Source organism: Myxocyprinus asiaticus, chromosome 38, assembly GCF_019703515.2.
Source record: "Myxocyprinus asiaticus isolate MX2 ecotype Aquarium Trade chromosome 38, UBuf_Myxa_2, whole genome shotgun sequence".
In the NCBI taxonomy this organism is placed as follows: domain Eukaryota; kingdom Metazoa; phylum Chordata; class Actinopteri; order Cypriniformes; family Catostomidae; genus Myxocyprinus; species Myxocyprinus asiaticus.
Genome location: NC_059381.1, coordinates 18,375,567 through 18,394,751, shown reverse-complemented (window position 1 = coordinate 18,394,751; position 19,185 = coordinate 18,375,567). Strand labels below are relative to the sequence as shown.

Here is a 19,185-nt window from a genome sequence, read left to right as displayed (position 1 = left end):
TTGGCTGTTTTAAGAATATTGGCTTATCCTTCTCTCCTTCTGTGATTGGCTGTTGCTGTCAGGTTTGAGCATGCTTCCTGCACACGACCTGGGTCAGCGTCACATGTCAGAGCAACAAAGGTCATATTTCTCTGTGAGGTCCATCTCTTAATCAGGGCATTAACAGATTTTCCAAACCTTTCCTCTTGTCTGTGCTGCTCTCATGGAAACCCTAGTGAAGGACAGATTAATATTTAAATAGAATATTTCTCTCTGGTAACACTCTGGTACTATTAACACTTTACAATACGGTTCATGAATATAAAAAACCAACAACATTAGCCTATTATATGAACTAACAATGAACAATACTGCTCATACAACTACATAGTGACATTTTTTATTTATTTTTTATTTATTTTTTTCAGTTTACAAAAATGAGTCTGACCAGTAACAAGTATCACACAAAGCTCTTTGATGAATCTCATATGAAAGCATTGGTAACACATAAAATACGGTTAATTAATATTAGAAAAACAACATTAGTTAACATGAACTAATAATGAACAATACTTTTACAACACTTATTAATCTTGTTTAATGTACATTTCAACATAATCCTTTTTTAAACTAAAAGTTGTATATGTTAACATTAATAAATGTATTATGAACTAACATGAACTAAAAATGAACAGTTATTTTCATAAATTAACATTAACCAAAATTTATGAAATGCTGTTAAATGTATATAGTTAGTTAATAGTCCTCAGTTAGGCAAATCAAATTCAGTAATTACTGATTACCTAACAGTGAACTACCTCAGTCATCAGTTCACTATTACTTGCTGATTGGTTAATCATGTTTCCATATTAGTAAATAGTAGTAACTAAAGTGTTAATGTAGTACTGCTCATTTGTCCTGCATTAATTCCTGCATAGTTACCTATTAATGACAGACCATTATTATAAAGTGTTACCACGAAAGTTTCATTAATGTGGACCATACTGCCTATTGTGCATAGTGTGTTAAGACGGTGTGAATGTACTTTTTTTTCCATGTGGACGACCCGGGTTTGATTCCCCCTTTTGTCCCACTTTTCCCCATCCTGTTTCCTGTCTCCACTCTTAATATTTTTCTTTAATACTACTTATAATATTAAATAAAATTAATATAAAGGTGAGAGAAAGGTTTGATCCGGTTAAAATTAACCATGGTTTTACTATAGTAGTAACAATGTTTTTTGGCAGAAGCCATAGATTTAATGCAGTTAACCATGGTGTTACTACAGTAATATGGTGTTTATATAGTAACCATGTTTAATTTTGTGGTTACTATGATTTTACTACAAAATACCATGGTGACACTATGGTTAATGTAGTAAAATGTTTAGGGGTAGGGGTTGGTGTTGGGTGTTTGTGGAACTCTAAAAAAACACAAACATTCTGCATGATAATGGGTAATAATGGGTGTAAATAGCATCTAACACTATTTGCACTTAGTGCAAAGACGATGCTTTTTGTTGCTATTTACACTTTATATCGCTATTTGAACTTAGTGCAAATAGCCTCTGCCTAAAATAATATAGAGAAAAAATAGAGATAACTATACTTGTTATTAAAGAACCTTAAAATCTTGACCCGTAACATATTCTCCCTACTGTGAACTTTACTGACCGTTGTCCTCTGATGCACCCTGCACTACAATGACTGTACAAGCAATTCATCTCAAGGAAGCTCAAGACCTCTTACCTAAGCTTCCTCTACACCATGCCAGTTACTCTTTTACTTGCTCATCTAGTGGAGTACAGCAGCCATCATCCCATTAGTGGTAGTTATTTTAAGAGGCCACCGTTTTAGTAGTACCTGGACATAATAGGTTTAGACACTCAGCATCTTGCTTTCTGCGGAGGCCAGCCTGCAGTTGTCACTGCCGCTGTCCACCTCATCGCTGGAGCCCACAGTCACCTCAAGAGTTAGATTGGGGCAGCTACCCCAAAGCAACTGCCTGGACCAGCTTCAGATCAGAAGGTGTGGGTGGGACTGTTTTCCTACCTCTGCAGGCCACAGCCATGGGTAACAACCATGCAAGTCTGGATGACATCCTTGCTGAAGATATGCACCACTGGTATAACAAGTTCATGAGGGAGTCTCCATCAGGCCTGATCACATTATTTGAGCTTAAGGCCATTCTTGGACTACAAGGCATGAATGAGAATGCGAACAGCTATGTGGACCAGGTGTTCTTCACTTTCGACATGGATGGGGTAAGATAGGGTCAAGTTTGCATTCTATAAAGTGTTTCTGTCATGGTTTGTATTTCAAGGCACAAACTATGTATGCAGTTAAAGGGATAGTTCACCCAAAATGTAAATTCTATCATTATTCACTCAACCTCATGTTGTTCCAAACCCGTATGGTTTACTTACTTCCATGAGAAACAAAAGGAGATGTTAAGCAGAATGACTCAATCACCATTCACTTTCATTGTATTAAAAAATTATGCAATGAAAGTGAATCGTGATAGGAAGCTAACATTTTCTCTAACATCTCCTTTTATTTTCCACAGTAGAAAGAAAATAATATACTCTCACTGAGAACTTAATTATGAACACTATGGTCCTAATAAAGTGCCAGATGTGGTCTTCTGCTGTTATAGCCCCTCCGCCTCAAGGTTCGACGTGTTGTGCATTCTGAGATGCTATTCTGCTCACAATAATTGTTCAGAGTGATTATCCGAGATATTGTAGCCTTTCTGTCAGCTCGAACCAGTCTGGCCATTCTCCATTGACCTCTCTCATCAACAAGAGTGTTTCCATCTGCAGAACTGCTGCTCACTGGATGTTTCTTGTTTTTGGCAGCATTCTGAGTAAACTCTAGAGACTGTTGTGTGTGAAAATCCCAGGAGATGAGCAGTTACAGAAATACTCAAACCAGCCCGTGTGGTGCCAACAATCATGCCATGGTCAAAATTACTGAGATCAAATTTTTCCCCATTCTGATGGTTGATGTGAACATTAACTGAAGCTCCTGACCCGTATCTGCATACTTTTATACATTGCACTGCTGCCACACATTTGGCTGATTAGATAATCGCATGAATAAGTAGGTGTAAAGGTGTCCCTAATAAAGTTCTCAGTGAGTGTAGGTTGGGAACAATATGAGAGTTAATAATGACAAAATGGCAAAGCATGCCACCGTCAGAGATCATCTTCCATAGGCTTGTTATATAACTCTCTAATGTATGTTTCAAATGGACTTTGGATCCTTGGGCCAGGGATCAAGATTGGTAAAATAAGGTCAACCAAAGCAGTAAATCATCTATGCCTCATATGTAAATGGGAATTAATACCTCAAAAAAGGTTGCAAATACTTATCATAATGTTGAGCTTTTACCTGCTAATATTGATCTCAAGATAGGTTACTTGGTTATTTGTAAGGGAGGTTGTTTATAAAAAAATTATATTTTCATAAACAATTAATTCATTACAGTAATGGGAATCTGGATTGAGCTAATGTTAATTGTCACAAAATACTGTCACATTGCTTCATTTTATGGAAAATATAAATAGTTTTCTTTTGATTTTGGGGTGAAATGCAACTTGGACAGCTTGGTTTTTGTGAGATTCATCCATAATTAGCAAGGTTCATTCATGATAATCAGTCCCCTTCACTGTGTAAATGAGCAAGTAAACAGAGTAAATTATATACCTCACAGACTTATTTGAAGGCCAGCTTCCTCTTAAAAATCAATAAGGCTATTATCAGATAATGTGGTTAGTGTGGTGGAGCATAACATTATACATGCAAATCAATGGCCAAGTGCAGAGCATCCTCAAAAGGCCAATAATCGTGACTTTGCATATGTAAAAAAACATGAATACAGCATTATGTACTGTCCTTGACTTGTCTCTTTTTTTCTTTAGGATGGATATATCAATTTTGTAGAATATATCGCTGCTGTTAGTTTACTGCTCAAGGGGGAAATTAACCAGAAGCTAAAGTGGTACTTCAAACTTTTTGACCAGGATGGCAATGGGAAAATTGACAAGGAAGAATTGGAGACAATATTCACGGTAAATTAAAGATTCAACAATTCTGAATTGTTCTCATAACGCTCTTAACAGCTTTAATTAGAGCTCTCTGGATTTTATCTGTAGCAAATACAATGTGAGATGAAGTTCATATCTGCTGACGATTGCTCGTTTTCATTTAAAATATCCCGCATCGGTTTTTTGTGAACAAAAAAATAGAATGCCATTGCTGAAATTGATTCAGATGGCATGTCAGGTTAACTTGGACCCTGGATCAGTCTGCTTAACTTGTGGATGAGCTCATTTAATCCAACTGAGGCACTGTCTTTCTAGTGCCTTTTCTGTACCTCAGTTTCTGAGACTGCCCGTTCTCAGCGTGCCAGTAGTACTGCATGCGCATAGTATTGCAAGTTCCATGTGGTTCCAAGTTAACTTTGGCTGGTTGGCTTCCACACAATAGCAATACACACACACACACACACACACACACACACACACACACACACACACATATACATCTACAGTAGTTTCAAACACATGTGTCAAGTTTGTAGTAGTTTATCTTTGTATCCATGTTGGTTTCATAGATTTTAATTATTGACTTTAAAAATGTCAAGTGGTGTAACCATCAAGTAAACGGTATTAAAATGCTTTCCTTGTTTTAAAATATTTTCAAACATATTTTGAAAAAGTTTTTTTTTTTAGTTTTTTTTATAACATTAGTTTTTAATTAATTAAAGGAGCAATATGTAATATATATACTGTACTAAAGCATAAAATCATCATCTGTTATCAGAGATTTAGGAAACATGCTAAGTTGAAATACTGGCTTTTCCGAAAACAATGCTACAGCCAGTATACTTTACTTTGAAATGTCCGTTCCGGGCCGGAATTTCTGTTTGTGTTTTGGCCTGTGTGATCCCGCCCACTGCCCACTAACTAATAGTATTTCGACACCCCGGGTTGCCAGATTTGAAACAAGTTAGCGGGCAAACACAGCGCGCTGAAGCCATGGAAGCCAGCAATACATATAGCTAACATTGACAGAGTTATTAAAATTGGTAAACAATGAAAATATTGCAAATGTATACATTAGCTGATCAACTTACAGTGGTTCGTCGCTTGCAATTGTCAGTTTGCTCGTTCCTGTTGCGTGTCCTCAACCTGGCAACCCGTGTGAGCTTCGAGTCTGGGGAGGAGGGGGCGGGGGAGACAACTCTCTCCAATATTTTGAATTTGGACTGCAGTACCCATTTTAAATGCGTGATGTCAATGTTGCATATTGCTCCTTTTATTTTAATACATTTTTGAGTCAAGAATATCAAGAAGAATTTAATTTTTAATATATATATGTTGAATAACTAAAAGATCTGAACCAAGATTGTGTGATGTCTATAAATTTGTTCCAGAATTATCCTTTTTTGGTTCTATGAACTACAGGCTATACAAGACATCACACGAAATCGAGAAATTGTGCCAGAGGAAGTGGTGACTCTTATATATGAAAAGATTGATGTCAATGGAGAAGGTGAGCACAAATTCCAGTAAATTCATGAAAAACATTAATCTGAATTTAGTTATATTCATCTTCTGCATGTCTGCTGAGCTGATAACTTCACTCTACTGAAACACTCAGGTGAACTCACACTGGAGGAATTCATTGAAGGAGCAAAAGATCATCCAGACATTATGGATATGCTGAAGAAATTGATGGACCTCACTCCAGTCCTAGTTATTATTGTTGATGGACGACAGAAACCAATCATGGAAGGTTAGGCTGCCTAAACACCATCTTAAGGACAAAGTACAATGAAAACAAAGACATTTCCCCTTCTGAACACAAAATAGAGCTGAACGTGGATTGGAATTGCGTGTTTTACAAGACGTTCGGCAATCCCCTTTAGAGAACAATCCAGGGAGAGCTCAGACTATTGCCAATCGTGGTGCTGTTCAATCGCAGAGGACATACAAAGCCTTGTGTCGGATTGATCATCTAATGCTGTAAGGGTTTAAGAGGACTGAAGGAATTGATGGCAGGATACTTGCAGGGAGTGAGCAATGTGGTGCTTTTTGAGGAAAGGCTCAGTGAAGAATGCTGAGTATATGAATATAGATGTACTAAGAATGCTTATCCAACTTTCACTGGATAAACTCATCATATAATCCATTTATTGAGTGAAAATATTTATGGCATTCATATGCATCACTATATTGCTCTGAGAGTGAACTGGGAGACAGTCCATTGTCTGAATTCCCCAAAGAACTAAGCAAATTAAATGAGATACAGAATACCAAACGTATAGCACTTTATACAGGGAAAATGGCTAATTTGATGTTACATTATGCAGAAGAAAATTATAAAATGCATTTCCAGCTATTGCCATCTTTTTAGACAAAGAACCTTTAATCTGATCTAAACACTTGTCAAAATGCTGAACCTGAAAGTTAAAATCTCCAAAACTAGCAACTGCATGTTTCAGAGTCATTGATATATTTAAATGTCTTTTTTTCCCTCTAAGATCACTGTTTATTAGTTTTAACTTGTTAAACAGACTTGAACCCACTTGAACCCCCCAACATACACGCAAGGACTATAAAAGTGCTTTTTCTGTTTTTTGGGGGAAAATCTATTGAAATTCTATGGATTATTTTAAAGATCCCCTGCTCCCCTAACAATTATTTAAATAGTGTATCCATAGTATAAAGTAAATATACACTCACTGAGCACTTTTTCGGGAACACTACGGTCCCAACCTTCTGCTGTTGTAGCCTATCCGCCTCAAGGTTCGATGTGTTGTGCATTCTGAGATGCTATTCTGCTCACTACAATTGTACAGAGTGGTTATCTGAGTTACCATAGCCTTTATGTCAGCACGAACCAGTCTGGCCATTCTCCGTTGACCTCTCTCATCAAGGCGTTTTTGTCCACAGAACTGCCACTCACTGGATGTTTTTTGTTTTTGGCAGCATTCTGAGTAAACTCTAGAGACTGTTGTGCATGAAAATCCCAGGAGATCAGCAGTTACAGAAATGTTCAAACGAGCCCGTCTGGTACCAACAATCATGCCACAGTAGAAATCACTGAAATCAAATTTTTTCTCCCCATACTGATGGTTGATGTGTCCGACTCAGTCAATTTGACATGAAGTTTGATGCACACCAAATACAGACTTAAGAACCCTGATAAGAACAGACTGGCATGCTGTCATGATTTTTATAAGGCTGAGTTGGTATCTTCACAAAAGTGCAAGTGAAAAATGTTTTTGATTACTCTGCGTTTTCTAAATGGTGTTATTTTTTAATGGAAGCAAGGAACGTTCAATTCGAAGCTTTGTTACTGTCTAGAGATGATGACATGTTCATACCTGAAACTGAAGCATGAAAATGTACCATGCATGTACACTTGCCTCCTGTAACAGTTCTTCTGTATTTGATCATTGTCATTTTAGACACTTTTCAGGCAGTAAGCATTAAGTACTGAAATAAGATTATCTTCCTCTACTTTTTAAGAATCAGGTAATCTGTTGTCTGGTATGGAATATTTATGTTGCCTTACAAATAAAACTTTAAGCAAACCACTGTTTACTTTTATCCTAGAGAGAGAGAGAGTAAAGAAACAGTGCTGGAAATAACATTCAAATATTGTCTGTAGGTTACCGGAATAAGCAAGTTTATTGAGCAAATTAACTTGTAGAAACACCTTAAAAAAAATAGACATTTGTTTCTATAGTCTACATAATATATAGTAAATAACCGAGCACCAAGATATTCATATCCCACAAACCATTCCCAAACAAATCCCAAGAGATAAACTACAATCACTCATTTTGTTCCAAAGAAACATTTTGGTCATTCAGGGAAATTTAAACATGGATAGTTCATCCAAAAATGATTTACTTGCCTCATGTTGTTTCAAACCTGTATAATTTGTATTTATTTTTTTCCTGTGGAACACAAGATAAGAAATTTTGAAGAATGTTGGCATGGTTCTTTTTTATTTATTTTTTTACATAAAATGAAAGTTAATGGGGACTGAAGCTTTAGGTCCCTTACATCCTGCCTAACATCTCCCTTTGTGTTCCAAAGAACTAAGTCATATGGGTTTGGAACAACATGAGGATGAGTAATGAGTGATCACATTATTCATTGAGTTTTCATTTTGTTTGTGTTGTTTGAACAGGTAAGCAATAATATATATAGTCTGATGAAGGCATATGTCACTCCCAGTGCACAGTAAACTGAGGTAAGCATCAGAGGGAGGAAGGGGAATGTCTTCTGCCAGACAGTCATTGGGTAAACAAACTCACAGGTGAGCTCCAGGGGAATCAGGCCCAAGAGATATAATGATTCCAGTGAGTTCACCAAAGCTCCTCCCTTCCTGGAAAATCAATGTAATGGCACACATGACAATTGAATCACATAAATTGCTCTTTATTTAAAAAGGCAATTAGTAATAAACAATGTCATATATTAAATACTGACCTGAACAGCTTCTTTAGTGAGGTGAAACTGAAGATTGTAAACAGCATCATGAGAAAAATTTTGATGGGCAACTCTGAAAATAAGATTAAGATCAGTTATGAACCCAAAATCTTGTTTTGAGATGTGTACGGAGCTGAGGATTTCTTAAATGGGATAGTTTACCCCAAAATTTCATTTTGTTATTATTTTCTCACCCTCATGTTGTTCCAAACCCAAATGACTTGTGTTCATTTATGGAACAGAAAAGGCAAGAGTTTTTTTTTTTTTCTCAGTAATTACAAATTACATTTCTGTCTGTCCAACACGCAAAGCTATTGTATGGCTTCAGAAAACTTGGAATACAGGTAGGCCCTATGATTTTGCGGAAAACACGGACGGAATTGCAGAATCCAGTCATAAAAACGGAAATAACTATAAAACGTGGAATATCACAGAATTTGACATTTTTATGATGAAATTAATGTACAAATGCACAATTAATAAAATTAAAATGGCGATATGTCCAAGTGTGATGATTTAACCACAAAAGGCTGAGATTGAATTAAACAAATAGCCTATACTGTATAGGCTGTGTGAGCTGCAAGCTTCAACTGTAAGTGAAAGAAGCCGCTGCTTATACACTAACCACATCAATTACATCATGTGCGCTCTATGTGTGTATTAATGACAAACAGCAGAGAACTTTAGTTACTGTAAAGCGTGTAGCAAATGCAGACTACATATTTATGTAAATAAATCCAAAGGCCCTTTTGCAGTTTAATAAGCACATTAGCCCATAAAGCTCCATTTAACTATACGGGTGAAATAAAAAAACTGCGACAGAAATATATTACTTCTGTATAGTACAATGTAATATTCAATGTAGTTGTAGTAGTAGCAGTAGTAGTAATAATAATAATAATAATATTAAAACAAGAATTACATTATATTCAAGCAATATCTTATGCAAGAGTTTCATCAATGCTTTCATTAATATTGTGATGATCTACTGTGCAGCACTGTATTTGACCAAAATAATAATAATAATAATAATAAAGAACAAAAAACTCACATTTTGTGTTTTGGATTGTGCTGTGAGGATCAGATTCAGTATAGACACTACACTAAATAAAAAATTATGCAATGGTTCGTTGAAAGTATTTGATTACAATTGTATGAATTAATTTGATTAGACAGTTTTTTTGATGATAAAATTTAGTTAAACTTTAAAACCTGGAATTCAGAGAAAATAAAACAGAAAACACGGGATTTGGGGAAGAAGAAAAAAATGGATTTCATAGGGCCCTACATAGTGATTATATGGAGAAGAGTGGCCAAAATTTTCTTTAAAAAACCCTTTTTATGTTCCACAGAGGAAAGAAATTCATATGGAATTTGTTTGAAACGACATGAACACAATTTTTGGGTAAACTATTCCTTTAATGAGACGCACCTTGGGTTGTGAAGAAGAGTGGAAATAAGGAATAATGACCAGTTGTACTGAGGATAAGAAATATCCTGGCATCTTCCCTATTCTCCACTGCAAGCAAACTGAAATACATGAAACTGTGTTTGTAAGATCAGCCGAATGTTAAAGCATGCCTATGTAAGAATGCCATGAAACGCCAATGATCACCTCAAAGGAAGTATTGCTATCAGAATGGCTTTTTCATGTACATGCCATCCAAACATAAATGATCCAAGGGCACAAATGACAAGACACCGCAAGAATCCTCTAGCTCCATTAGGTCTGTGCCATATCCTGAAAAGAGCAGGCTGCAAAGGAGAAAACGTGGCAGTTTAAAATGATATCTACATTGCTCTGGCACATCTGGAAGATGCAGAATATCAATGCAAGTCAAAAAGAACTCACCAGTATTGAGAGTAATGTACAAACAAGGGTTGCTAAAGGAGAAACTGAAGGGAGCACAGAGTGCTGAAACTCTTGAACCAGACCACCGGTCATTGAGGCCTTGGGGAGTTTGTTGATGTCAAGCAGTTTGAATTTCACACCTAATAAATGAAAAAGTAATAAATCAAGCAAAAAAATAAAAAAATAATTAATTAAATAGGGGCAGTGACTGGATCATTACATGACAAAACTCATATTATGAACATACTATCAACTGATACTATATATTGTTTGTGTAGACAGATCTAAGGTATTTGAGTTACTGAACATACCCAAGATGGAAAAAGCTTTATCGGCTATATTGTAAAGTGCCCAGATGTTTGGTGCCCAGTATGCATGACACAGACCACGCTTGAAAGGGAACAGTCTTGACAGGACTTGTGGAAGCTGACCCTTTTACAGATAAACAAATGTATCAGTGAACCCCAGTGGCAAAGTTAAAAATGGAATTCAATATTTTTTGGACTTCATTTTATATCCGCAATAATGACATATTCACAACAAACCAGAGCTATGAAAGGTCCAAATGACACTGCAAAGGTAGACAAAACAATTGTTCCAAGTGCTACCAATCGTAAAAGACTGAAACTTCTCCACTGCAAAGACCCATCTGAAAAAGACAAAAGGATATAAGATTCTTTTCATGTATCACACAATATTTTTTTCTTAATTAAGCAGAAAATGAATTACCTGCATTGTTCTGGGTGAAACAAAAACATCTGAGCAGGAAGATCCCATATGCAGGTGCGATGTAGAGATATATGTGCTTCAAGTTTAAAAGGATGGAAAACAGCAAGGCCCCCTCCAAGTGTCTGCCCTGTTTATAAAGAAATGCATAAATATACTCCAACAAACGTTGCAGAATATTAAATGAAAGACAATAGTCCCATTAAACACAGAATACTAATACCTGAAAATGTCTCGCTATTGATAAAAGAAGAACACCAAACAGAAAGCCATTATATTGGAAATGAATATCTGAAGAAAATGCATCAAGGGCAATTCAATTTATGTGTGTGAGCCACATTACGGCATGCAAAACTTCACTTCTTTTGGATTTCGGAATATGCCAGTTCTCCAAGGATACGGTCAACAATTAGAAGCCCAAAGTTCCACAGCAACAAAACTGCCAGGACGAAAGATGGTTTCCCTAAAATGTCTTTTCCTTTGTCTTCTCGCAAACATTTGCAACACCTAGAATAATACAATAGTATTACATCTTAGATTCAGTGGTGTACACAGACACTTAATAGTTAATAATAGTAGTGTCTTAATAGAACATAGTTTCGAATTGTAAACAAGTATTTTTAAATATGACATCAGATAATAATACTGATAAAATAATATGTAGAAGCCACATACTCTTTAACTGCATAAAATAAGACCACATCAGCCACAATGACTGACAGCCTTTGGAACAGGACTGTGGCTGGACTTGAATAATTCAGATTCTGAACAACCAGCATCTCCTTATCAAACAATTTGGCAATATGTGAAAGTCCATATTCAAACCAAGCAAAGAGAGGAGGATAATCCAATGTCCACTCAGATGTTGCCTGAAAATATAAAATTACACAAACAGTAGAGAAATCTTGTAATATAAGCATGGTTTCCCTAAACATGGTGTAATTAATATTTATTTAAAGGAATATTCCAGGTTCAATTAAAGTTAAGCTCAATAGACAGCATTTGTGGCATATCATTGATTTCCACAAAAAATTATTTTGACATGCCCCCCCCACCGAAAAGTCTGGGTTCCAGTGAGGCACTTACAATGGAAATAAATGGGGGCCAAACCGTAAATGTTAAAATACCCAATGTTTTAAAAGTTTAGCCACAAGACAAACAATATGCGTGTTAACATTTTAGTGTGATAAAATTGTTTACTAAACTTTTCTGTGTGAAGTTCTAGCCAATTTTACAACTTCATTGTCATGATGATGTAATGTCAACAAACCCTAAAACCACTGTTTTAAAAATGACAATTTAAATCACTCAGCAGCTCAAATAATACATGAATTTTAACAGAAGAATTAATATAAGTGCTTTTATACAATTATAAGCTTCACATTTCTGCCTTTAAACACTCCAAAAATTGGCTCCATTCACTTCCATTGTAAGTGCCTCACTGGAACATAGATTTTCGCTTTTCTTTAAAGACAAGGAGGGACGAGTCGAATTTATTTTTTGTGACAATCAACATTATGCCAAAAATGCTATCAATTGAGCTTAACTTGTATTAAACCTGGAATATTCCTTTAACACAGCTGGAAAGGTATTTAATTCACATAATTACCTCATAATACCACCGTGAGACTGGCAGACTGTGAGTCAGGGCAAGCCAGTTTCTATGAACTTCAAAATCAGTAGAGTAGCTGAAAGACAATCATTTTAAAGGAGAATATTGTAATAATCTTTGTAATTATGTGACGCTTCTTAATACAAGTCCAGGAGAACAAAAATGTGATTACAAATCATAAAGCTTACAAGAATTCAACTAACAATTATTATCTACATAACATAGACTGTCCACAATTTACATACTCTTTGCCACAAACTAGATTTGTGCAAGCAAATTATCTGATCAGCCTGAAATATACAATGTCACCTGAAATATACGACATGGCAAGAAATGTCAAATATGCATTGTAATAGAGAAACAAGTTTGATATATAATTATTTAAATTTTACAGCCTACATCAGTGGTTGTCCGTACAACACAACACTGCCTTATGGTCTTAGAAGTCTGCGCCTTCAATACATCTTTATAGTAGTTGTATGTTCTTTTTTTAAACTGGACAGCCCTACTTACTATAAATTGTTGTTGTAGAATAAAGCCAGGTACAGATCTATTTCTCATGTTCCAATCAAATAAAAAACAACAACAACAACAGCAGCATACAGGTTTGTACTAATGTAAGGGTGAGAAAATGGCAGAATTTTCATTTTTAGGTGAACTACTACTATAAAAAAATGGCTGCTGTTTATGAGTCTCTTCTGAAAGAAGACACTTAGCAGATTGTTGTACAACATTTAGAATTAAGTTATAAGAAACATAGTTCAAGCTCAAATTTGTTATATACTTGCAAATAAAATGTTTGTAATATACACTGGTGGCCAAAAGTTTTGAATAATGTACAGATTTTGATGTTTTGGAAGGAAATTGGTACTTTAATTCACCAAAGTGGCATTCAACTGATCACAAAGTATAGTCAGGACATTACTGATGTAAAAAAACAGCACCATCACTATTTGAAAAATGTCATTTTTGATCAAATCTAGACAGGCCCCATTTCCAGCAGCCATCACTCCAACACCTTATCCTTGAGAAATCATGCTAAATTGCTAATTTGATACTAGAAAATCACTTGCCATTATATCAAACACAGTTGAAAGCTATTTGGTTCGTTAAATGAAGCTTAACATTGTCTTTGTGTTTGTTTTTGTGTTGCCACAGTATGCAATAGACTGACATGTCTTAAGGTCAATATTAGGTCATGTCAAAAAAGAAACAATTTTCTCTAGAAACTCGTCAGTCAATCATTGTTTTGAGGAATGAAGGCTATACAATGCTTGAAATTGCCAAAAAACTGAAGATTTCATACAAAGGTGTACATTACAGTCTTCAAAGACAAAGGACATGTCTCTAACAAGGACAGAAAGAGATGCGGGGGCAATTTGGCCATATCTAATTACTGGAGGGGACTTGTATGGTCCCCCACAATGTATATTGTGGTTACGGTCCTGCCTAAATATCAGTCACGTTATACACATTTCGTCTTCACCGTAAGCGAACGCGACAAAACAAAATACGCTCCGAAGCTGCCAACACTGCAGGTTTATCCAGTTTGGAGTTCACCTCAAGCTCACTGGCCATTTCTGTTCTGGACGCTCGCAAAAAGCTCTCATTTAGCCTACGACGCTGTCTACAGAGTGAACACAGCTTTGTGAATTATAACGGGAGTGTTCTAGTAATGTCGCTTTCAGAATACACGATGAAGGGTTTAATTACTCATATTTAAAGGATAACAGAATGAATAAGCACAGAGTACTCGCGCGATGTTCCGACATAGCATTCAACCTGGTGATTATATAGAAGAAAATTCACTTACTAGGCATTTATCAAAAGACATTTAAGAAAGGAGACTCCGAGTGCCAGAGCAAAAACACAACTCTGATCGTTAGTCATGGGCGCAGCCATGACAGTTTCTAGGAGTAATTTAAAGAAAACTTTATTTAAATGCGCAACTCTTCCTCCAGAGGGCGCATGACGGCTCAAAACAGTGCCCGCCCACTTTTAAGTTTCTGGGATCCGGAAGTATTTTTACCATTTGTTTTTTCCTTCATAAAAGAGTTCTAAAAAGATAAAGTACAAGACTGTGTACTCACCGTCTTTCAAGAGGGCACAAACTACACTCCCATGAAGCATTGTGAGTGACATACATTTTATATATACTATTTGTATTTATTTATTTATTTATTTTATTGTATTATGTGTATTCTATATTGTGTGTATTGTATAATGTACATTGTGTGTTATTATTTGTATATTGTGTTGTGTGTAATTATGTGTATATTAGATTTTAAATTGTGTTGTGTCTATTTGATGTTTATTGTAAATTGGTATGTCTCATCACTGTCACGACTGCTATGTTGCTCGGAACTGCACCCAAGAATTTCACACACTATTGCACTTGTGTAAATGGTTGTGTGACAATAAAAGTTATTTGATTTGACATAATTAAATGAAAATGCTGTAAAAAAAAAAAAAAAAAAAAAAATATATATATATATATATATATATATATATATATATATATATATATATATATATATATATATATTAGGTTGTTGATTATAAGTATAGAAAATATTCTGATATACACAAATATATATGTAGTTTGAGGGTGTAAGGAGACCGACTCAATTGTCGGACTCCTTGCAGTAAACCTAAAATATATTGTTTGTCATTCAGAGTGTGTCAGGGAAGTGGGCGGTCGCTGCTGGACTTGTTTGGCGGGCTTTGTTGGCTGTGGTTCTCTGATTGGTGGACCTGTCTCTGCTGGACCATGGGTAGTGTAGTTGTTCACAAGGAATAATGCTATTAAATATGATTTTTAAACAGTGAAGTTGAGATGACACAGACTGATCGTATCAACAAAGGTATATACCATCGATGGATAACCTCGGAGCTCATGGTAGGTCTGTTTTTAAAGGTTTATAAGTTATTGTTGAAAATAAATTAGTCAATCAAAGAAATTAATGGGATGATTACTTCCTGAATCTCACTGGAGACGTTTTTACACTAAACAGTATAATCTTTAGAATATATTAATTCTATGTATTGGTCATACAAAGGAAAATTCACAACAGCAATCTTTATAAAATGATTAAAAAAAAAAAAAAAAAAAAAAAAAACGACTGTCATTGGTCCATCTTGACCCGCGTTGAGGAAAGTAACAGGTACCACGTGACAAAGATGCCCGTTCTACAAAGGGGCCTCAGTTTGATCCTGGAAGGCAGCACATGCTCTAACCCTCTAATCATAAGCATAGGAGTACTGAGTACCCCAGATGCACCTTTCTCCCATCCCACAAAAATGACACCAAAAAATTAATTAGGCAGTTGTTGTTTTTTTAAATACACATTGAATGTAGATCAGTAGTACCTAACAATAGACCTTTTTCACAGACTGTGATGACGCGTTTCCGCCTTATTTATCAGCGTAAATCTCGCAAAAAAAAATTATATTCTACATTTTTTAAATATCGAGTGTAAATTTATAACATTGTGATTTGTGTTATATTACTCTGGAATTAATTTTAAAAAACGATTAACTACAGCTGTTGAGAGAGTGACAGTAGATTTCCCATTTGACTGTCTTAATACACCGCTCTCTATTTTTTCCTCTTCTGGAAAGTCATTCAAATGTAATAGTGGATTACTTCCGCCTTCCAAGAAAGACCACGCCCGGACTGTTAAGCGCCGCCTATTTTGTGACTGTTTCATGCTAATTGCCATTCTACCCACTAATTCCATTTCCAAACGTCGTTAAATGTGCAGTGCAAAAACTCCACCTTCTTCACATTACTATCGAAACGTAACTTAATTGTACCAACCCAGGAAACTACATCCTACATAACCTACATAAATAAATAACACTCTCGTGTTTTACAAGGCAGCGCTATTCGTCTGGACCCAGATGTATGGATTCTTTCCAGGAACGACAGTGAGTGAAGCGGGACAGAGATACAAGGGTTTCTCCTTGTTGTTGTTTTTAGTGAGTTGCGGAGTACAGAAGCAGATATAGAAGCTAAAGGCGCAGAACAATTCCCTGCCCACCCAAATAAACCAAAATCCACCGTTCAGTTGCTGAAAAGTTTGTTCACAATGTCATGCTGGAGAATCTTTCTGCGTAGACAATGTCAATTCAACACCTTTTTTAAACCGCATCAGTTTAACATGCAACCACTGTGTCATCGGAGAGGTAAGCTAGTCTGGCTGTTGTTCGATGGACACACTGTAGTAAACAGCATATTTCTACAGATGTTCTTTCCTTTTTTAGGGTTGCATGCATCGACTGCTGTGAAGAATTATGATGTAAGAAAAGTCGAGTTAACGCCACTGGAGCAGAGGAAACTTACATTTGACTCCCATGCGCTTGTGACAGAGCTGGAATCGAGCGGTATGATTACTGCCCTTCCCCAAACTATATGCTAAAAGTGCTAGCCATAGTTTTAAATGCATGTGCTGCATATACCTTCCTGATTTGCATGTTCTCAGTGCTTAGCTCAAAATCAATTTTTTTTTAGATTTAGATATGTATGATTTATTTATGTGTATGTGCAATTTACATGTAGATTTACCATTTATATTTGTAAATAAGATTTATATACATTTTTGTATTTAATAAATGCATTAAAAATTAGATGTTTCAAACACCTCAATTTGTAAATACTTATTTAATGCTTGATTTAAGTCTGGTAAAATTTAAAAGTTTATTTTGTAATTGTTTTGTAATTTTTTTTCATTTGGCACACATATGTCTCAGGCTTTGAGAAGAGGCAGGCAGAAGTGATTGTAACGGCATTAGTGACTCTTACTTCAGCCAACATGGACATTGTATACAGAGATATGGTCACAGGAGCCCATCAAGTAAGCAGGCCAACAAATATCAGCAAAATTTACTGATAAAACCCCATTTAATGGTGTTTTTTAATCCCCTCTCATGTCAGGAAATAGCGCTTCAACAAATCATGGCTCATCTAGACTCGATCAGGAAAGACATGGTTATTCTGGAGAAGAGTGAATTTGCCAACTTGCGTTCAGAAAATGCTGTAAGAATAAAGTGTAGACTTGCATTTCTTTCATTGTTTTTGATTCTACAATTAGGAAATTATAATAACTGAATATACCACTCATATGAGACATATATTATTTTAATTATTTAGTTAATTACCTTTATTTATTTTGCACACAGAAAATGAAAACAGAACTGGAACAAATAAAGAACAGATTACAGGTGAAGAAATGTTATGTTCTGTGAATTTCAATAATCATTTATTGCAAAATACTTTGGCTTAAAATGAAGTGTTTAATGTATTCTGTATTTCTCTGTGGCCCTAACATTGAAGGAAGAAAGTCAAAAAATCAGAGCAGATGCAAAGTTAGATATTAATCTGGAGCGAAGTAGAGTTACAGACATGGTACGTATGCCTTTTCACATTAAATGAATTGTCCTTTTTTTAAACACTAAATTATTAATGCAGTTAAATTGTTTATTTTAGTTTACCGAGCAAGAGAAGACACTGATGGAAGTTAGGACAGAGTTCCAAAAAAAGGTAGGGTTTTAAAAATGGTCATGCTCACATGTTGTTTTTTTCTCCTTTTGACGATATCAACAATCATTTAAGTTTTGGGGAAAGAGAAGCACTTTGTTTGATGTAGTGACTTAATTTTTTTTGTAAAGTTTATTGATATACTCATTATTATTATTATTATTATTATACTCAATTTTTCAGAATTCAGAACTGGAAAGTGAAGCAGTAGAAACCTCAAAGAAAATAGACATTCAAGTGGCCTCTTTGAAAACCCTCCTGGAATCCCTAAAACTGGAAACAATTCGTTATCTTGCAGGTAAGCAATAATGACTTACAGAAATTGTAACCCTCTGTGTTGATACTATTGTGCTACTACTGATTCCATACATAGTGTGGAAGTCATTTATTCAGCTGCTGAGTGATTTGTTTACATGCCTTTCAGGTATAGATAGACACTGAACTTGCCAACAGATGAATGTATTAATCAAGTGCAAAATTAATTAGTGGCTTAATAAGTTGATGACATTTTAAACTATATGCACACTAAGAACATAATCTGTACTGTTGATTTGAATGATTGATTAGTTGTTTTGTTTATCCACAGCATGCATTTTCACCTGCTTGGCAATTGCATTGGGTTTCTATCACTTATGGAAGTGAATCTCACAAAAACAGAGAAAAGATTTTGTTTTATGCAAATTTGTATTGCAATTTTAATACATTGTAACATGGATTTTTGCAAGGAACATGAATACAGTGGGGTTTTTTTATCATCCTTTTTAAAATTTCAAGTGATTTCACACATTTTGACTAAATTTCCTTTTGAATTGAAACAGCAGAGCCTAACAATAAATGCTTCATAGGAGTTCAAATCTCAATTTTGATCCTCTTTTAAAACAAAACCTGTAAAAGTTGTTTGTGGGCATTTATTTTTTGAACAGACAGATATTATGGAAAAATGACATTGAACTGCACAATACCAC

The 19,185-nt window shown here is 35.4% G+C and overlaps 3 protein-coding genes across 3 annotated transcripts; 2 read left to right on the top strand and 1 right to left on the bottom strand.

The window, feature by feature from the left end:
• The first annotated feature begins 119 nt into the window (after positions 1 to 119).
• LOC127428685 (guanylyl cyclase-activating protein 3-like) lies at positions 120 to 7,562 on the top strand. Its single transcript, XM_051677212.1, has 4 exons — positions 120 to 2,242; positions 3,902 to 4,051; positions 5,450 to 5,537; positions 5,646 to 7,562. The coding sequence occupies exons 1-4, from the start codon at positions 2,048 to 2,050 to the stop codon at positions 5,783 to 5,785; spliced, it is 573 nt and encodes a 190-aa protein (XP_051533172.1). The 5' UTR covers positions 120 to 2,047; the 3' UTR covers positions 5,786 to 7,562.
• An 89-nt stretch (positions 7,563 to 7,651) lies between these two features.
• On the bottom strand, positions 7,652 to 14,622 carry alg8 (ALG8 alpha-1,3-glucosyltransferase). Its single transcript, XM_051677209.1, has 13 exons — positions 14,495 to 14,622; positions 12,679 to 12,757; positions 11,745 to 11,938; positions 11,470 to 11,576; positions 11,293 to 11,360; positions 11,073 to 11,199; positions 10,889 to 10,992; positions 10,655 to 10,775; positions 10,344 to 10,483; positions 10,107 to 10,246; positions 9,924 to 10,021; positions 8,492 to 8,564; positions 7,652 to 8,387 (listed from the first exon to the last, which is right to left on the bottom strand). The coding sequence occupies exons 1-13, from the start codon at positions 14,581 to 14,583 to the stop codon at positions 8,153 to 8,155; spliced, it is 1,575 nt and encodes a 524-aa protein (XP_051533169.1). The 5' UTR covers positions 14,584 to 14,622; the 3' UTR covers positions 7,652 to 8,152.
• A 1,802-nt stretch (positions 14,623 to 16,424) lies between these two features.
• On the top strand, positions 16,425 to 19,068 carry LOC127428666 (coiled-coil domain-containing protein 90B, mitochondrial-like). Its single transcript, XM_051677169.1, has 9 exons — positions 16,425 to 16,869; positions 16,948 to 17,067; positions 17,434 to 17,537; positions 17,618 to 17,719; positions 17,863 to 17,904; positions 18,017 to 18,088; positions 18,170 to 18,223; positions 18,404 to 18,518; positions 18,807 to 19,068. Exons 1-9 carry the CDS (start codon positions 16,773 to 16,775, stop codon positions 18,860 to 18,862), a joined length of 762 nt encoding a protein of 253 aa, XP_051533129.1. The 5' UTR covers positions 16,425 to 16,772; the 3' UTR covers positions 18,863 to 19,068.
• The last annotated feature ends 117 nt before the right edge of the window (positions 19,069 to 19,185 follow it).

Bases quoted from the DNA above. Each gene is read 5' to 3' on its own strand.
- LOC127428685 (XM_051677212.1), top strand. From the start codon at position 2,048: ATGGGTAACAACCATGCAAGTCTGGATGACATCCTTGCTGAAGATATG. The intron at 4,052-5,449 runs GTAAATTAAAGA...TATGAACTACAG, and splicing joins AATTGGAGACAATATTCACG to GCTATACAAGACATCACACG. The intron at 5,538-5,645 runs GTGAGCACAAAT...TGAAACACTCAG, and splicing joins GATTGATGTCAATGGAGAAG to GTGAACTCACACTGGAGGAA.
- alg8 (XM_051677209.1), bottom strand. From the start codon at position 14,583: ATGGCTGCGCCCATGACTAACGATCAGAGTTGTGTTTTTGCTCTGGCA. The intron at 12,758-14,494 runs GTAAGTGAATTT...ATTGTCTTTCAG, and splicing joins TGTCTTTTGATAAATGCCTA to CTACTCTACTGATTTTGAAG. The intron at 11,577-11,744 runs GTATGTGGCTTC...GTATTATTCTAG, and splicing joins TTATTTTATGCAGTTAAAGA to GTGTTGCAAATGTTTGCGAG.
- LOC127428666 (XM_051677169.1), top strand. From the start codon at position 16,773: ATGTCATGCTGGAGAATCTTTCTGCGTAGACAATGTCAATTCAACACC. The intron at 16,870-16,947 runs GTAAGCTAGTCT...TTCCTTTTTTAG, and splicing joins ACCACTGTGTCATCGGAGAG to GGTTGCATGCATCGACTGCT. The intron at 17,720-17,862 runs GTAAGAATAAAG...TTTTGCACACAG, and splicing joins ACTTGCGTTCAGAAAATGCT to AAAATGAAAACAGAACTGGA.